The following is an 18687-nucleotide window of genomic DNA, read 5'->3' as shown; positions in this document are numbered from 1 at the left end:
AATCTTTTAAAAATGGACTCTGAACAAGATGTAAAAGCCCGTGTGCTGTACCTGTTGAGGGCAGGGCTTTCCCACAGTGCACAAACCCTTGCACTGGAAGGAGTGAGAAGGTACCCAACTGACAATGTGTTTCGCATGTACAATGGCTGGACTTTGGCTTTGGGTAGCCGACCTCAGGAGGCAATACGAGAGTTGGACTCTCTTTCTGGTGATAGAGATATCTCTCTTGGAGTAATTGTTTCTCTTTTACACGTCCACAAGTAAGTTTTATTTGCCAAAAACTGCCACATCACTCTGTAGACTTTTAATTCATACACATTTTTATTCTTTTTTTTCAGATTGTGTACAACTGTAGACAATGAAGCAGTTTCCAGTTTAGATACCAGACTTAAAGATGAACGTCGCTCAGCAAGTGAGCTATCACTTTACCATGCTGCGTACTTCTTTTGTTTGGTTGGGAAAGCTGAGCGTGCCAGGGAATACGCTGATAGACTTCTAAAGTCAAGTCCTCAGTCGTGCTGGGGCTTGACCGTGAGAGGCTGGATTGAACTCACTCTCATACGTGATGGAGTATGTCTGGTTCACGGCTTTTGTGAATTTATCAGCTTTGTCCATCGTTTTACCAAAATTCGAATGGTTTCAGAAAGGTGATAAGCCAGTCGAAGCTCGAGCCAAAACCGCAGCGGACTACTTCTCTCGCGCTCTCGACCAAAATAAAACACACACTGATGCTGCTTTCGGAGGAGTTCGCGCCCGAGAGTACATGGGAGACCACGCTGGAGCCATGAGCGTCCTCAATCAGATGATCGTGCGGTTCCCCAGCGCGACCCCGCCCCTCGTGGAGAAGATGCGCAACCAGCTTGCACAGCGGGATTGGGGGCAGGCGTCCGACTCGGCTGCCCGAGCCCTCGCCATCGACACCAACAGCTTGGATGCCCTGCAGGTAAAAGCGACTGTGATGACCGTAGCATGAGTTTGTGGTGGACACCGGTGGAACGGCGCATTGTCTTTTGCAGGTGAATGCCCTTGTCCTGGTCTGCCGGGATGGCGACTACGAGGGTGGCGCAGAGGCCGTCCAGCGTCTGGCGGACGCCATGGAGAAGATCGAGCCCAAGAACACGCACCTCTTCTTGGAGAACGCCCAGGTACCTAAAGCAATCTGTTTCCTGGCCGCGAACTGGACGACGCCGACGCCCAACTTTTCTGACACCATCATTGAATTCCTCTGCTGCAGCTGTTCTCGCGCGTGTGCGGCCGCAACCCCGTCGTCCTGGCAGAGACCCTGCGCCTGGCCGAGCGCGCCGCCAAGGCCGAGCCCGGGGGCGCCGCGGCCGCCCGCTCCGCCACCACCCAGGAGCTGGGGCAGCAGTGCTTGCTGGCGGGCCGCCTGCGCGACGCCGCCCGGCACTACCGCACCGCGACAAGGGCCGACGAGAGCTCGGTCGGCGCGCTGGTGGGGCTGACGGCCACGCTCCTAGCCGACGATGGCGCCACGGTGCCCTCTGCGGCCGCGGGGGACCGCGAGCAGGCGCGCCAGCAGGTGGAGTTCCTGCAGGAGGTGCAGGGCGACAGGCCCAGCGCCGACGTGCTCCTCATGGCGGCCAGGTGAGGCTTTAGGCTCTGGCTTCTCCCACTGGCACTGTCAGCGGCGAACCTCTCATGTGTGGGACTTCCCTTAGGCTGTCGGCTGGCGACTCTGAGCGCGCCCTGCGGCTGCTGGACGGCGCCGTGGAGGCGCACCTCAAGCTGCTGCAGGGGGAACCCTTTGGCCCGGCCTACCTCCGCGTCCTCAATCCAGACATGCTCCTGCAAGTGGCCAGGGAGTACCAGCGCCACGCGCCGGACATCGCCTCCCCCCTCGCCCTCCCGGACGACGTCGGCGTCATCGCTCCGCCCACGCCGACCGCCCTCAAGTTGGTACCCCTTCATATCGCCCTATGAGGCCGAGGCGCGCCGTGGCTCTGACCGATACCCTTGTCCTCTCGCAGGCAGTGCATGGCGGTGCTGGAGCTGGTGCGCGAGGCGTGCCCCGGGCTGCTGCCGGCGCACTTGTCGCTTGCGCGCACCCAGCTCATGGCTGGGGACGTCCGCGCGGCCCAGAACACGCTGCGTCACGTGCTCGACACAGTGGACCCCACCTCCGCCGACGGCCACCTGCTGCTCGCGCAGGCCCTGCTCAGGTCAGTGTTAGAGAGACTCTAAGTAGTATCTCTAGTCAGCGCCCGGCGGTTCTTCTTCCGGTTCCGGGTCGCCGTTTGCCCCTACCTCCTGCTCACCACTGTCATCTCCGCCCATAGGCAGGGCAACACCGCGGCCGCGGCGCAGAGCCTGGAGGTGGCGGTGAGCTACAGCTTCGCGGTGCGCGAGCGCCCGCTGTTCCACCTGCTCACCGCGCTGGTGCAGCGCGCGCGCGGTGACCTGGACGAGAGCTTCAAGAGCCTGACGGCGGCGCAGGCGCTCAGCGGCCTCCGGCCTGGCAGCGGCGGCGGCTCCGGGGGCGGCGCGCACGCGCTCTCCCGCTCCGAGCAGGCCACGCTGCTGCTCGAGCTGGCCGCCCTGCAGCAGCAGCAGGGCCGCTGGCCCGAGGCCATGCTCGCCCTCCACGACGCGGCGGAGCGCTTCCGCGACACGGCCGAGGAGGGCCGCGTGGCGCTGGCGCACGCGGACGTGCTGCTGGCGCGCGGGGAGCCCGCCGACCCGTCCGCGGCGCTGTCCGTGCTCGCCTCGGTGCGACCCTCGCAGCCCTACTACCTGCAGGCGCGCCGCCGCATGGCGCACATCCACCTGCGCATCCGCAAGGACCGGCGCGCCTACGCCGAGGTGTTCCGCCAGCTGGTGGACCAGGACCCCGGGCCGCAGAGCCTCGTGCTGCTCGGGGACGCGTACATGGCCGTGCAGGTGAGTCGGCCCGCCCGCCCAACACGGCTGCGCAGCGGGCTGCCTACCCAGCACTCCACAGGCGTCCGTTGACTGCCTCTCACCTCATTCTCTCTCTCTCTCCCGCAGGAGCCCGAGAAGGCCATCGAGACCTACGAGCAGGCGCTGCGGAAGAGCCCGCCCAACCGCAACCCGGGGCTGGCCTGCAAGACGGGGCGCGCGCTCGTGCAGACGCACCAGTACGGCAAGGCGCTCAACTACTACCGCGAGGCGGTGCGCGGCGACGGCGACCCGCAGCTGCGCCTGGACATGGCGCTGCTCTGCCTCAAGCTGGGGCAGCTGGACAAGGCGGACGCCACCCTGAGCCAGGAGCTGGCCAGGGAGTCGTCGGCCAACGACGCCGAGGCGCTGGGCGTGCGCGTGCGCATGCAAGAGCTGCAGGCGCGTGTGCGCGAGCGGGCGGGTGGCGGCGCGGTGGGCACCGTCACGGGCGTGCAGGCGGCGCTGGCGTGCCTGCAGGAGGCGCGCGTCACGCAGGCACGCGTGCTCAAGCTGGTGGCGGCGCGCGAGGGCGAGGACAGCCCCGCCGTGGCCGAGCAGCGCGCCGTGGGCGCCCGCCTGTGCCGCCAGATGGCCCTGCACGCCGCGTCGTTGCGCGACAACACGGCCGCCGTGCGCTACTACCGCGAGGCCCTGGTGCTGCAGGCGGGCTCCGCCGGCACGGACAGCGAGGCCCCGCCCACGGCCGAGACCAGCGACACGCTCATCGCCCTCGCCAAGCTGTACATGCAGGTGGGCGACCTGGAGCAGTGCCAGGCCACCTGCCAGACGCTGCTGCGCGCCGTGCCCGAGCACGACGCGGCCACCGTCATGATGGCCGACCTGGCCTTCCGCCGCGTCGACCTGGAGGGCGCCTGGCAGCATTTCTCGGCGCTGCTGCAGCGCCGGCCGGCCTACTGGACGGCGCTGGCCCGCCTGGTCGAGGTGTCTCGACGCCGCGGTCAGCTGGCCTCCTGTGTGCCCTTCTTGGACGCGGCCGAGGCCCAGGGCGCCGCTCAGCGCGCCCAGCCCGGCCTCAGCTACTGCCGTGGCCTGTACTCGTGGTACTCTGGCAACGCTTCGCAGGTGAGTCGCGCAAGGACTTCCCCGGACCAATTCACTATTCAATATCTAACTCAATATCGGGGTGATGCAGGCTCTGCACCAGTTCAACGCTGCGCGGCGTGACCCCGAGTGGGGGCAGCAGGCCGTGCACAACATGATCGAGATCTGCCTGGACGGCCAGAACCTGGGCGCGGAGGACGCTGGCGGGGCCGAGGACCGCGACGCGCGCCAGGCCGCGCTGGCCACGGCGGAGCGGCTGCTGGCGGAGCTGCGGGGCGCGGCGGGCGGCCCGGAGGAGGAGATGAGCAAGAGGCTGCTCGCCAACCAGCTGCTGCTGGCCGCGGGGGACAAGCGCGGCGTGGAGCGCGCCGTGCAGGACCTGACGGCCGCCGTGAGCAGCGAGACGGAGAGCCACCGCGAGCCGGTGGGCGCGGTGCTGGGCCTGGCGCAGGCGCTGCTCCTGCAGAAGCAGACGCAGCGCGCGCGCAACCAGCTCAAGCGGCTGGCGCGCACCGTCTGGACCGTGGAGCAGGCCAACCACCTGGAGAAGGCGTGGCTGCTGCTCGCCGAGCTGTACATCCAGCAGGGCAAGCAGGAGCTGGCCGCCGAGCTGCTGCGCCGCGTGCTGCAGCACAACCAGGGCTGCACCCGGGCCTACGAGAGCCTCGGCGTCATGGCGGAGAAGGAGCAGACGTACCGCGAGGCGGCGGGGCACTACGAGCGGGCCTGGCGGCTGGGCGCGGGGACAAGCGAGGCCGGCGGGGCGGCGCGCTCCCAGCCAGCGCTCGGCTACAAGCTGGCCTTCCAGTACATGAAGTGCAAGCAGTACGCAGACGCCATCGACGTCTGCCAGCAGGTGCTCTCCGCACACCCTAACTACCCTCGCATCCGGAAGGATATCCTTGAGAAGTCCAGGAATCATCTCAGGACTTAGCTCCCCGTAATGTTAACCACCAAGTGTAGTTGTTTATGTGAAATGTAACCAGTATTTCTCTGTGATCTTGTTGATGTAAGATTTGATTTTAAAGCAGCACATTTAAGAAGTTTTAAATAATAAATATTCCGTCCACTTAATGCACTATTACGTTGTGTCGTTTGTTTGGTCAAACAATCCCTACTGTCTCTTGCTATGTCCAGATCTATATTGTCAATCAAAACTCCAAACTAGGTGTGTGCCCCTGTTTGTAGCTACAACCGACAGGGCCCGAGTCAGCTTAAACTGAACCGCCTAGACGAACTCATCTCATCTATGCTAGGATATCAACCAGAAGTAAACAGTGTTAAGAGGTACTAATTAAATGCCTCTAGGAAGCCCTCGCCTTGCCCATGCAGCTCGGAGGGACGCATTGCCTACCCTCCAGGCGTTTTCAGCGACAATCATCGACTCACGCCCATATTGACACGGCTTCACGCCTGGGGTCAAAAATTGACCCAAACCCAAAGTCCCCGACACGGCACGACCGATGCCGAGAGAGAAGCCGTGGCCCATGGCCTACCTCTCAGGCGTCCAGGCGAAAACTCGACTCGTCGCGGCAAGTGGTAGCGGGCGGCCTACCTCGCAGGCGTCCTCTTTGTGGACACCAATCCGGCGGCCAGAGTCAGCTTAATCCGACCCGTCGGTAGCAGACCTTCGGGCAATATGATATCCGACACCCTCAGGGTGTACGCAGAAGCCAAGTCCCTTGCTCTGCAGATAATCCCTGACAAGCCATAAGCCCCCTACCCAACCAGACAAATACTATGGGGCGCGATCTCCTAAAAAGCACGAAGTGAGACGGCCCTGGGTGGGTGACGGCCTTTATTGTGTATTTCGACGAACGAAGGAAGAAGAATAGCGGGTAGAACATAAACGTTACCGATTAGTCGAAAGCTTCCCGCCTTTACGTCACGCTGGTAGTGGGGGTAAGCGCTCGGCCAATCAGAAACCTTTATGTTCTACCTGCTATTCTTCTTCAACCGTTAGTCGAAATACTATAGACTTGTAGTGTGTCGTTCGTTCTCGCGCCCCTCCTTCCTAAAACAGCCGGCAGGAGTGTCACCGTCAGCCCCCACCACCGGCCGGAGGGCCCGCCGGGCCCGCCGGGCCCGCCCGAGCCGATCTGGGCGGCGGCGGCGCGACGCAGCTCAGAAGCTTTCCTTGACTCTTGACTTGACGACCACTGCCGGCCCAGCCCCGTCGCCCGCCGCAGTCAGTGAGCCGCCACTCAGCCGCGCTCAGCCGCCCTGTAACCTCCGCTACTTGACTGTGCTCGAATAGAGCTTTCCAGTGCAAGGTATGTACAGTCCAGCCTACAGTATCACACTGTTTTAAAAGTTACCAGACCATTCGGTAGTGATTTTACTGGTATAATTTTGAACAGTGTGTTCGTGGCCGTCCTCGGCCCGCGTCGGCCCGCGTACTGCTGCGCCGCGCTCCCCCGGCTGCCGTCATGCTGAAGTGTGCGAGCCCATCTGCTGTACGACGACGGTCAAATCTGTTCGACTGGTATCTGATGGATAAAGACTTGGCCGTGCTGTCCTCTAGAATAAGGTACAGTCCAGCCTACAGGCCCTGTTTACAACATTACAAAACCATTCTGTTGTGATTTACTGTTGTAATTGTTAACAGTGGAAGCCGGGTCGCCGTGAGCCAACAGCTCTGCGAGGTGTGGGGGTGTCACTCTACCGCCGCGGGACCCGCTGTGCCGTGGGCAGTTAGCCAGCGGCAACTCACGGTAATGCCAATCATCGGAGCTTAGCGTCAGATAGGGCCTTTGGCAGCTGTGGGTCAACAGGTCAGGGGGGTGGGGAGGTTCCCATTACCTTTATAATGGCACTTGGCGTCCCTCACACATACACAACACACTCCACCACATGACCGGTATACGCGACAGTCGTGGCGTAAAGAACGGGACTAAAGCGAAAGTCGTGGCGGCGCGAGCGTGGTATAATGTTGTCAATAACCTTATCTTTCTTTGGAAGAGACCAAACAAAATTGAAGATGATGAAGGTGCCATGGCTTGTCGGTAATCAGCCCTATTTTACTGTTTTGCCGCTTGATTTTTGGATTGTTTTCCCTCTCACAATGATGGTTTTATCCGCAGGATGTACAAGCCCAGAGCTGACAGCAGACAGCTGCTCGCCCTGTAAGTTACTGCTGCTGGCTCCCACCTAGATTAAGAGGGTTAGTTTGGGAAGTGTTGGATGAAGTCGCAGCATAGATCATTGGTTGAACCTGCCCCCGTGACGCTCGCTTTCTGTTGGAGTTCTCTGCTCAGCCACTGGACCGATCGCCGCGACTCGGCCCGCTCGGCCCCCGCGGCCCCCGCGGACAGCTGGACCAGCTCGTGGCAGGTGCGTCTCTAAAGCATTATTTGTTCCCCATTTGGCCCGCTTGCAGGGGCCCCGGTCATTCCCTGCTGCCGCCCCTCTGTTGCTGCTGCTGCTGCTGCTGCGGCCGGCGCGTCTCTCTGGCCTCCCTCGCTGCCCCCGCGGGTGTCCCCCCTAGGCCCCCTCCCCCCCGCGGGACCGGCGAGGCGCAGCGCCCAGGGTAGCGCGCCGGCGAGTATGGCTTGGCGGGCGCGTTTGTTACATTGCGACCGGGAGTCCGCGAGAGCAAAGCTAATGGCTTACTTCAACCGCACGTTGGGACCAGTCTAATGCCCTGTTCTGTTCTGCTGCCGCTGCCCTTCAGCCGCCCTCCCGACCACTCCGCTCGGCTCGGCTCGGACGCACCGCGGCCTCGCCGCTGAGGGCCTCGCCCGCCCGTGTCTACAGGTAAGTAACCTCATCTTCACTGGCTCTAGTTGGCTTGGCTAGTGTGGGATGATTTTAACCTAGTTTTGCTCCTGTTGCAGAGTCGCCGTTGGAGGACCGCGACGGCTGAGGCTGCAAACAACCCGGTGGTGACGGCTCACCTGTCATCGGACCCCCAGGACGTTCGCGACGCACTGTTTCAGTTGGTTTACAATGAAACGAGACGTTTGCTTCTCCAGTTGCTTTTCCAGTTCCAGGCCATAGTTCCAGTTCCGTCCCGGTCAGCAGGTCACCGCGATTGGTGACGCAAGACACCCGACACCAAGGACCCTCCTCGACGTCCGCCATGGAGATCTGCTTTCAACATAAACGCTGGCTTTGCTGTCTTCCCCCCAAGCAACCAGAACAAGGACAACCAGTAAGTTTTCCCAGGCTGAGACCTCATGCACACATTATTTACATGTAAACAAAATTTGTCTACTGCGAAATGTATTTTGATGACAGTTGTAAGAGAAACAAACTGTGTTTATGGATTGAGATTTGAGACTTTGCTTTTCCTTCCAGTTGCGCAGGGTCAGCGGTAGCAAACTGGAGCCACTGGAGCGGCAGGATGAGGAGCTGTTTGGATGGCTTGGAGCAGCGGGAAGGTATTTATCACACTAACTCTATTTTAAGACCTTCGTTTTTTCATTATGAATATTAGCTTTTCTTTCGTTCTGCACAATATTTTGTTTCTAAGGTTGAGAGGGGCCTCAAAGAACATTTCTATAGTATTTGTATTTTGCCAAAGTCTCATTTTTGTCGGAGCTTGTTAATTTGAAGCATTTTTTAACATAATTCATGTTTCCTTATTTCTTGCTTATTAAAGTAGTTGTGACCAGTAACGGATTGTAAAGGCACATGGTGCAAGTTTGAGACCAATGTCTTGTTTTAATTTGACCCATCTGAAGTAAAAGAACACCAGCAATGTTTATTATGGTCTGAACTGTTAAACAAATTTTATTAGTTTGTTAGTTGCCTTTCCAGTATTTAAATTCTGTGGGAAAAATATAAACATGATCATTTGTTTTTCCTCTCAAACTACTTATTTGGATCTATGTTCCAGATCGCATCTCAGCATTGCTGCTCAACCAGATGGAAGTCATCCAACTTCATGGCAGGACAAGAAAATCATTTGACATTAATTTATTTAATTGTATTACTGTATTCATCGCTGACCTCTTGATTTCTTATCTTGCCTTCTTTGTCTTGTATTGTAGTATAGAGCATGGTTTCTGTTGTCTTGGATTGTAGTATAGAGCATGGTTTCTGTTGTCTTGGATTGTAGTAGAGCATGATTTCTGTTGTATTTGCTTCTCATGAATTGGTTTTTACATTTTGGTTGGATTTTGCGGGTTTAGTGCTTGTAATTCATGTCGGGTCTAGAAAACAAATGTGGAATCTCCCTCCTCTCTAACTTAACTCTTCTATTTTTTGACATCAAAATCATCTGCACACTCTTGTATCATACATCATTTATTCATAGTAAATAGCAGAACTGTAAAATTTATTACTGTTCAAATCCATGCAATACTTCCTCTTCATGTTAAATATGTAGTGATATACTTTCGTTATTCTATATGGATTCAGTTCTCATTGGAGTTGACCTATGGACCCATCAGCTATTTAGTATTACAAATATTTTACAATGATCTTCTCAAATGAGTCTGATATTGTCTGGAAAATTTATGGCTGTGTTTTGCTGATCAAATGTGAAGGAAGTTTATATCTTCATGAAATTATTTAGAGTTCTCTTGGACACTAAACTTTTATTTAATAGCATAAGAGTTAAGATTATCCTTAATCTTTCTATGTAAACCCCCATGACGGTTTTGTGCACAGGTAGCAGAGTTGAGCATTTAAAGCAAATTACTGGTGCGTCTAAATGCACCTTGAATGAACTTGACACTACAATTTACATTAAGTAAAGACTAAAGAAGTAACAATGTAAAACAAAATTAATTGATAGATCTCACATTTGCCTGTATGAAATTGTTTTATTGGTATTGGTTGTTCAGCAATTTTCAAATGAATTGAATACTTCCTATTCAGCAGTCTGTGCAAATTGTTTGACCATTGATGACGTTTGATCTTACTCTAGTTTATGTTCTGCAACTGAAATTCACTAACAACTGTTAACGTTTTGTCTTTGTGTGGAATCATGTACTCCTGGTCTGGTCAGTCAACCTGTTGGCTAGTTTTTGACATTTTGCATTTGTGGCAATGAACTCTATCTAGTTTGCACTATATATACAATGGTTGTCTTACACATAAAATTTATAGAATAGAATATGGGAACTAAAATTGATCAGATTAATTTTCAAGAGGTTTTCCTGTTGCCTAGCTTTTCTTTTGTGACTCCGCATTAAGGGGAAGGAATCAAACAATGATGTTTATATTTTTATTTAAATAAAGTTCCAGTTAATTGTTCTTATTGTGCTTACTAACTAACCCAGAGAATCCTTTCCAACATTGCCATAGGGATTTAGTGCTGTCAGTGTGAAAGTTATTTATTTTTGTACAGGCATGTACCTATTTGTGTGTCTTGCACTTCAAAAAAAAAAAAACAGTCGGTTCAGTTTGAGCTGACTCTGGCCCTGTCGGTTTTAGCTACCAATAGGGAGGTGCTGTGTGTTCTGCTTCGATACTCGCCCGCAGGACACGCGCGCGTAACAGAGCGGCCTACCCTTCAGGCGCGCACCCCGCACTGTGCTGCCACCTACCGGCGACAGCGAAGCATCAATCTGTGTCGTCTGCTCAGCAGAGCAGAAGCCTTTTTAGCGGCCAGCGGCCTGGTCAACATGGCTTCTAGGTTAGGCATAAAAGCATTTTTAACATTTGGTGCTGGTTGGTTTGCAAATTCAGCCTTCAATGAATATGTGGGGAGAAAATCGAAAAGCCCTGAGTCTTTGGTTATAGATGGTCGAATTGTAGATAAAAGACCGGCTTTGCCTTTATTTGGAGTTGTGTCTGCAGCAACACCTTATGACACCAGTAGTGGGACTGATGTAGCTTCTAGAGTCGGGCAGGTAAGTAAACAATTGTGATTAAAATTTAAATAGATTATTGGAATTTCAATTAAATGCCTTTTCTTTTTTCCACACTTTACAGATTATGCAATTTGGCTTCCCAAGCCTTGACAACATTCGTTCATTTGATGACTATGTTTTGTCTTACGACAGACGAAACAGAGTTGCAAACTGGGTATTTGAACACTTGACACCCGATGGGGTGAAGCATAATGAGGCTGTAGACCGAAGCAAGTGTGATTTCAAGGAGGACTTATCAATTCATCCCTATTTCAGGTAGTATACTTTTGTCTTGTGTGGAATGCTAGCCAATTTCAACTGCTAACATGTACCTTGTCTAATTCTGCATTAAACTAGATCAACCAATGATGACTATAAAGGAAGTGGGTATGACAGAGGCCACCTTGCAGCGGCAGGCAACCATAAGGGTCATCAGAAACACTGTGAGCAAACTTTCCTGTTATCAAATATGGCACCACAAGTGGGAAGAGGTTTTAACAGAGACTCATGGAATCGTTTAGAAAGACATGTACGCAAACTTACGAAGACACATCCTAATGTATATGTCTGTACTGGTCCATTATACCTTTCTCAGTAAGTACAACTATTTTGTGAGTTTTATTTTCAGCATAGCACGGAAACTTAAAGCTATTTTCTTCCAGAAAAGAGGCCAATGGAAAATCTTATGTCAAGTATGAAGTTATTGGTAAAAATATGGTTGCTGTACCAACACACTTTTTCAAGGTGGTTGTAGCTGAAGATGCCAATAAAAACTTTATGATGGAGTCTTATGTGATGCCAAATTCAGTAATAAGTGATGACACGCCTCTTACCAGTTTTATGGTAATAACTGTACTCCATCTGGAAATGCGTTAGGTGAACTACAAATATCGAGTCTATTTGTAAACGAAAATATTATTGTTCAATTTTTCAGGTTAAACCAGAGCTAGTTGAAAAATTGTCAGGGCTCCTTTTCTTTGATAGAGTTTCTCGTGACAAATTGCAATTTATCAATGGCAAAAAAGCCTAGTATCTACCTGGACTGACTTTCCCTTTTAATGACAATTGAATGACTAGAGTTGTGTGAAGTTTGGACATGATTGTGAGGAGTGGGTGAGTAAAGGCCTGAAGTAACTTTAAATTGATCAAATTGGTTGGTAATATTGTTTTGGAAATGATATTTATTGTCCAAATAATACAACAATAATTGTTATAGTACTAAAGCAGGTTGTGGCTTTTATGTACAAAGAACAAACAAAAAATATTTAGCTAAATAAATACTTTACATATGATACAGAAGGTATATGTTTTAACAGGTACCACACAAACAATGAAGCTCTAGGGCTTGTGCCCTTTTTTTCTGTACATTATTTACATCATATAGAACAAAAAGAAAAACTCATTTCTGATCAGAAACATCACACACTAATACAAATTTAATTTACATGTATGTGAGCTCAAATCTGAAATATTTCACAAAATAGTTGGCTGTTATCAGCTTGTGATAAATTTTAAACTTTTTAGAGTCTAGCCAGAAAAAGTAGAGCTGAATCATCCCTAATTACAGAAATACAATTGGTGATCACGCTGAATCTAATTTTACATTAGAACATTGACACAAAATCCATGAGGTCAATGAGGTCTAATCAACATTTTATTATTATAATTTTTGTTTGGTGAAATTCCATATCTTAATGTTACAGAGGGGGTGAAAATATGAGATTTGATTTTTAAATAGCCATTTGGTAGAAAGTCAAAGTCAGTGTTCTAACAATTTAATAACAAGGGTTGCCAAAAATTTCTCAAAAAGTTTTAGAAGTACAAAGCTACAGAAGAATATTATTGTACTGGACATTTTGGTCTGCAAAGGCCTTATTACATATAACATGTGTAGAGTAACGTCAGTTTTAAAATAAATTTCCCACCCAGAAAATGTCAGTCATTTAAGACACCACTAAAATGAAAAATAAATGAAAAAGATTCCACTTACTTTCTCTGTCAGTGATCAAGATCCAGTTCACTCTTGTCTTCAGAGCAGCTTTCTAACTTAAAACTATATCAGGAGAAAGTATGTTTTTTTTTAACAACTTACTGGCTAACATAGAAAATAGTTTAGGCAGTCTTTGCTTTGAAAGATGGGCTTTTCTTTTGCGTAGTTGGAATCAAACTAAGGTTTGATTTAAAAATGGTTACATACCAGTTAAAGCAATAAGCAGCTCAGCTTCTTAATAATCACACAGCAAAAATGGATTAAACAATTGAAGCGCACTTGAACTACAATACTGATCATATTTCCTTTCAATCTTATGCAAAGACATCTTGGTTTCTAAGGTCTAGAGGGTACTCCTTTGTTAGGGTGTGATATTTAAAATTTACCCTTAAATTTCATACACTAATATTAGTTTTCATTTAGAATGGTTGATTAGAAAAAACAGTCAATAATGCCAATAACATTTGGATAACTTATAGAAAGCATAGCAGGTATTTTAAAGCAGAACACTCACAATATTTTCCTAATACAAAAGATTATGTAGATGATGGCAGTGACTTATTAAAATTTCATGATAGATTCTATTATGATCATCAATAAATGTGAAAAAAGGGACAAAGTTGACTAAGCACACAAGCAGCAGTCCAATATGACTATATCGTATTTGATTGCTGCACCATTCTTTCAAGGTTACTATTTCATAGACTTGATTTGAATTTGGAAGAGGTACGCAATTAGGGTAGTGAACCTCTGCTTCTTTGAAATCAAACCAAGCCAGATTAAAGAAACCTTACAAGTCCATTCCATCAACATTTCAGTTTGTTACAAATGAAGATTGATTTGTTTGATCAGAAAAAAAGATAAGAAAGGCACTTTACCGAGAGCAATGTAATTTTAAGTGGAGAGACAGGTGTCTGCACCAAGTTATGAAAATATTTAGGAGAAATCTTTGAGTTGCAATGGTCCAAGTTTAACATAACAATACAGTTTATTATTATTGACTAGCATATGCCTGATTGCAGAGCAATAAATCCATATTAAAAGAAAAAAAAAAGAAGTGAAAAGGGAATTATTGTTATACTTAACTCAATGTTAATACCCTTTTGAAATAAAGATTCTACTGTACATTATTATTGAAATAAAATAAACTTAGGATCTATCTCACCAAATCTCTCTCTCTTTGGTCTATCTGAACAGCAGTACTGCAGTCCAACACTTATCATAAGGATGATTCTAAACGAGCATTTATATGTGAGCTGCTCACAGAGTCTGCGTGTGAACTTGATGGATGAGATTCATGGCTTGCTGAATCCGAATCATTGCTGTGTGGACTGGAATAATTTGCAGCTTCCTGAAGACGCATCAACATGTTGAGCTGGAGGAAGACAAAACAAATATAATTTTAACTAACATTCTTTATATTTTCAATGACAATTCACATTGTATTTAAAATGTAGATAAGATATCTTACCAAAGGATCTCCATCTGTATCACTATGAGTTGAACTCATGCTCCTTATACTGTTTCCACCAGCAACCATAGGCTGCATATCATATCCTACGTCTTCTGCTCGAAGTCTGAAAACAAATACAATAATCAAGAATAAATAAATTTTCTTACTCATTTTTGGGATAACTATGTTTGAGAGAGGATGTGCTAGGGCAGAGTCATGGAATTACAACTTACTTTAGAAGGGCTTCATGCCCACCCTGCACAGCGTCTTCTGTCCAGGGATAAGTTTGGACAATGAAAACAGTTGGATCCTCCCAAGGGGCACGACGACCATATAGTTGCAATCCCTCACGAACTGCTTCCAAGAGGTATGGCACCAGAGAGTAGTTCCATAGATCGGTAAACCAAATTTGAGATCCTGCTGAGTCAGTTGGACACGGAAGAAACAGTCGAGGACCTATGCAGAATAAAAATAAGACATTTTCATTGTTTTGCAGAAACAAATAATAACAGTAATGGTTTTGAAATTATAAAGAGTAGAATATGGAAATACGTGTCAGCAGCAGGTTTCAGGCACTTACCTATTGTTACATCAGATGAACTATGAGCTTCTAAGAATTTGTTTAGCTGCTGCCAAACTTTGGGTATCCAATCCAACACTCTTGCCATATCAGAATTTGAGGAGCCCTCTCTTGCTTCAGTCTCTAATAGTTTGCGTCTTAAGTATCGACCCAAAAATCCCTTAACTGGTTCCATGTGATTGGCACATAAAATCCACCTAAATAATTAAAAGGTTATTGTAAAAATTACATAGTGCACAAATTTTGAATTTGACCTAAAATGTCCATTCATTCTATATCCTACATTAAAAAAATACATGGATAAATAAATATCAAACCCATACCTAAAATTGTGGTGAAGCTGTAAATTAGTTGTGGAGCAGGTAGCCTGGTTCATGGTGCCAATTATGTATGGACATTTGCTGTATTTAGCATTTAAAAATCCATTGAAAACATCCCCTAAAGAGGCTGCATGGTGAAGATTGTCCAAAATGATAACTGATGGCAGGTCAGCTGCATTATTTTCACATTGCTCAGCTACATTAGCGAGGTATTGTCGCAGCTCCTTGCTACTTTTATGATCAACACTAAAAAAAAGACAAAATTATTGTAAGTACAAATTGACAATGATACTAGATAAAATTTCAAAATGTAATGGCATACAAAGAAAATTGAAACAATTAACTCACTTGAATGTTGCAATAGATTCAGCTGTTGATTCTTTCCCACTTCGAAGAACTAAAAACTCAGCTAATTTATTGGCCAAGTAAGATTTACCAGTGCCACTAGGTCCGCAAAGAATTATTCTACGATGTTCCGTTAGAAGTGAAATATATCTGCCAAATAAAATTGTTTCAAAATGTGTAAAAATATGAACTAAATATGTTGTCAAGACGATATCTTTTTCATTTAACTACAAACTTACCTCTGTATAATGGACTTTGGGATCAGTGTTTCAAAGGCTAGAGCATCAACACTTCCGTTTTGGACCGCTCCCTTCAAACAGATTGTTATTGAGTCTGCATTGCCAACCAGGTATCCACAAGGAAGAAGCTCTGGAGTCGGTGAGTCTTTGTACCGTATCACCTCACCCACGTGATAACTGGCTATGGAGTCTGTGCCTAAACCCAAACTAGTGGTTGGATCCACCCTTGAAAGATATTCTTTAAACAAGCGTTTGATCAAGGTATCCAGAACTTCCCATTTTGTCTTCCCCGAAACAGCAATAGCTGCCACACTGCACATTTGAGGTGCTGACTCTCCTGCTTCCTCTAGATACTTCTCATAGCTACCGTGAGCACCAAGCAGTACAGAGACAGGAGTGCGCTTGCCATCAGGATCTAAAGCAGCAAGTGCCGCCATAGACATAGTGCTTGTAGAGGATGCACTATTGTTTAAGAAATCAACAGTGTCTGAAAACAAGATGAAAGTTGATGTATTTTCCTCAAAGAAATTAGAACAAAAAATGTTACTGATTACCACCAATAAATGGTGAACTTACCAATATTAGAGTTAGTTGCATCAGTCATACTGAACCTCCTCTCTAAACTGTCCATTGCTAAAGAACATTGGGATGTAGTTAGGGATTTACTTGTAACTATTCTTTGTAGCCTTTCATTGTCCTGCTTTAAGTTTAGCATTTCATTCTAGAAAAGAAAAAGCTCAATGAAGTTACAACCAATCGTCATAGTTTCTGACATCAAAAATCTTAAATAGCTCACCCTCATTTTCATAACTGTATCTTTAAGACTCTCCAGCTGATGTGCAGAACTTAGAGCTTCAAGTCTAATATCAGTGAGCACAAGATCTTTCTCTCGAAGCTGTTTACGAAGTTCATCTACCAACTCAGGGCAGTTGGGTTCTTCTAGTCCATTTCCTTGGTATATCCTGACAAAACAGAGAACTTCTCATTAAAAAACAAACGCTCGGATACAAAATTTGCTGTGTATATAAGGCTTGCAATGAAGCTACTTACGCCGAGGATGACTGGCTTAGTTTTGTATTCTGATTGGCGAGTGATGACAGAGTACTATTTCCACCATTCAGCAGTGGTGACGATGGGGCGGAGAGGTCCGAAAGCATACCCCTAGCATCTTCCACATCAGAAACTGAGCCATTTTTATTTTTCTTTGACCTAGAAAACGCTTTGCTAAAGGAACTTCTTAGCCAGCCTTTCTTTTTCTTGTTCCCAGGTGAACCACAAGCAGGATGTGCTGAGCTCGAATGACTACAGGCCGATGACAGAGAGTTGAGACTTGAAACGGAATCTGTAGACAATTGTCTCGACATTGTCATCCCTTCCCCATCAGTGACAGTATGCCTCCTCGTTAGGTTTGGTGACATATTCTGAATATAAGCTGATGTAAGACCAGCCTCAACACTCTGTTTGCGCAAAAGCTCAATAGTTTGCCTCAATTCCAACAACTCGGAATCCTGAAATATATATTTTGAAAATGTTAGATATGGATATACACTTTTGAACTTGATAAATTTTTTCTACACCTAAAAAAAATAATACCAACCTTTCTCTCTGATGAAGACGTCAGCTGGTGAAGACGAGCAGTCATATTGGAGAGGGACTGTTCGAAGGCGGACACCACATGAGCCTGTAACCACAAAAAACAAACGCCCTAAGTCTCATCCTTGGCTAGCATCAGCATCCCGTTGCCTTCAGGAGGAGAGCCACTTGGGAGCCTGAGCGCCCGACGACGCGAGGGTAGGCAACCCGACTGTCTCGCCTGCCCGGCGTGTAGTATCACCGCCCGGTATCGCAGGATGCCGGCGTTGCTGTGCTCGCGCCTCGCGGTGGTGCGGGGGGGTTTGCCTATACTCACTGACCCTGGCGCCCCAAGGGCTAGGCTGGGAGGAGGGAAGGCAAACCCACCCGCACCGGCGGTGCGTCCACCGGAACACCCGGCACTACTGTAAACTCAACCCGCCCGCTTCAAGATCGACCCGTAATTACGATGTAGTGAAAATTTAAAAGCACAAAACAGAGTGAAGGGGGCGGGGCGGGGCGAGGTGGGGCGGGGCGGGGCTGGGCGGCACACTCCTGATGGAGCGCGCGCCACCGCGGAGACCGTCACCGTCACGGCCGAACGGACAAACGGACCGACAAAGGAAACGCCGCCAAGGGCGAGAAAAAAGAAAGAAATGAAACTCAGGTAGACGTCGTAGTCGACCACCGATCCTGACGTCGCGCAATGTTTACGTAGAGAAACTCGGAAGAGTCAATGGAAATACACTCAAGTTGGCAATTCATCCGCATATGATTGTGGAGCCCTGTTTCCCGCAGGAGGATCCTCACGGCGCTGTCGCCATCGCACACGAAGGTACTCACCTGTAACAAGAAAAGGAGAACAGAGTTAGAAAAAAAATCTCGTGGTACCATTGGGGCGCAGCCACGAGTGGCAAAATGAGTTGGACCAAGTGACCTCAAGCAAGTTCATGGGTGGTATGGAGTGTGTGTGAGTGAGAGGAGTGGTGAACCGGTGGCCGCGAAAAACGTGAGAACATGGCGGCCTGAGTGAGTCTGCGCGTTTTTATATTGGTTTCACACAGTTTTCTGAAATTGGGTAAATGTTGCCGACCAGCCGGTGAGGAAGGTACCTGCAAGGTGGGGCAGCTTCTGTAGCGGCTGCGTCTGGTGGCGATCTCCCACCAGGGCATCTGGGGCTTAGCCCTGAGTATGGGCTTGGTAGCGACGGCCTCCTCCCAGAGCGGGTCCAGCGGGCGGCTGCCGGCGCCAACGCCCGCCCCCGAGCTGCGCAGGGTGCCGCACCACGACCCGGACGAGGACGCCGACGACGAGCTTCTGGACGAGTGTCCGCTGGCCGAGCTCCAGGTCGAGGCCGTGCTCTGGTGGCCCCAGGTGCTGTAGCCGTTGAGCCAGGGGGCGGCG

The 18687-nt window shown here is 49.3% G+C and overlaps 3 protein-coding genes across 3 annotated transcripts in view; 2 read left to right on the top strand and 1 right to left on the bottom strand.

Moving 5' to 3' along the window:
* Nucleotides 1–12: 12 nt before the first annotated feature.
* Nucleotides 13–5065, top strand: LOC113206405 (tetratricopeptide repeat protein 21B-like). The gene is made up of 10 exons (XM_026422485.2): nt 13–260; nt 339–570; nt 644–943; nt 1017–1145; nt 1235–1605; nt 1680–1913; nt 1989–2180; nt 2298–2898; nt 3007–4002; nt 4073–5065. Exons 1-10 carry the CDS (start codon nt 13–15, stop codon nt 4913–4915), a joined length of 4146 nt encoding a protein of 1381 aa, XP_026278270.1. The 3' UTR covers nt 4916–5065.
* Nucleotides 5066–10504: 5439 nt separating this feature from the next.
* Nucleotides 10505–12076, top strand: LOC113206410 (endonuclease G, mitochondrial-like). The gene is made up of 5 exons (XM_026422492.1): nt 10505–10784; nt 10867–11060; nt 11142–11378; nt 11447–11627; nt 11719–12076. Exons 1-5 carry the CDS (start codon nt 10557–10559, stop codon nt 11812–11814), a joined length of 936 nt encoding a protein of 311 aa, XP_026278277.1. The 5' UTR covers nt 10505–10556; the 3' UTR covers nt 11815–12076.
* Nucleotides 11935–18687, bottom strand: part of LOC113206424 (protein sickie) — a 53139-nt gene continuing 46386 nt past the window's right edge. The window contains exons 8-18 of the mRNA XM_052267322.1: nt 17309–17392; nt 16762–17219; nt 16508–16673; nt 16288–16432; nt 15712–16198; nt 15476–15622; nt 15131–15373; nt 14808–15004; nt 14461–14683; nt 14246–14351; nt 11935–14149 (exon numbers count right to left, since the gene is read on the bottom strand). Of these exons, the coding sequence (XP_052123282.1) occupies nt 13994–14149; nt 14246–14351; nt 14461–14683; nt 14808–15004; nt 15131–15373; nt 15476–15622; nt 15712–16198; nt 16288–16432; nt 16508–16673; nt 16762–17219; nt 17309–17392 (2412 nt within the window). The 3' untranslated portion in view covers nt 11935–13993. The remainder of the gene's footprint in view (nt 14150–14245; nt 14352–14460; nt 14684–14807; nt 15005–15130; nt 15374–15475; nt 15623–15711; nt 16199–16287; nt 16433–16507; nt 16674–16761; nt 17220–17308; nt 17393–18687) is intronic.

Source organism: Frankliniella occidentalis, unplaced genomic scaffold, assembly GCF_000697945.3.
Source record: "Frankliniella occidentalis isolate FOCC.00 unplaced genomic scaffold, Focc_3.1 Scaffold50, whole genome shotgun sequence".
In the NCBI taxonomy this organism is placed as follows: domain Eukaryota; kingdom Metazoa; phylum Arthropoda; class Insecta; order Thysanoptera; family Thripidae; genus Frankliniella; species Frankliniella occidentalis.
Note: the sequence above shows the minus strand (reverse complement) of the source record. Positions and strands in the feature narration are given on the sequence as shown.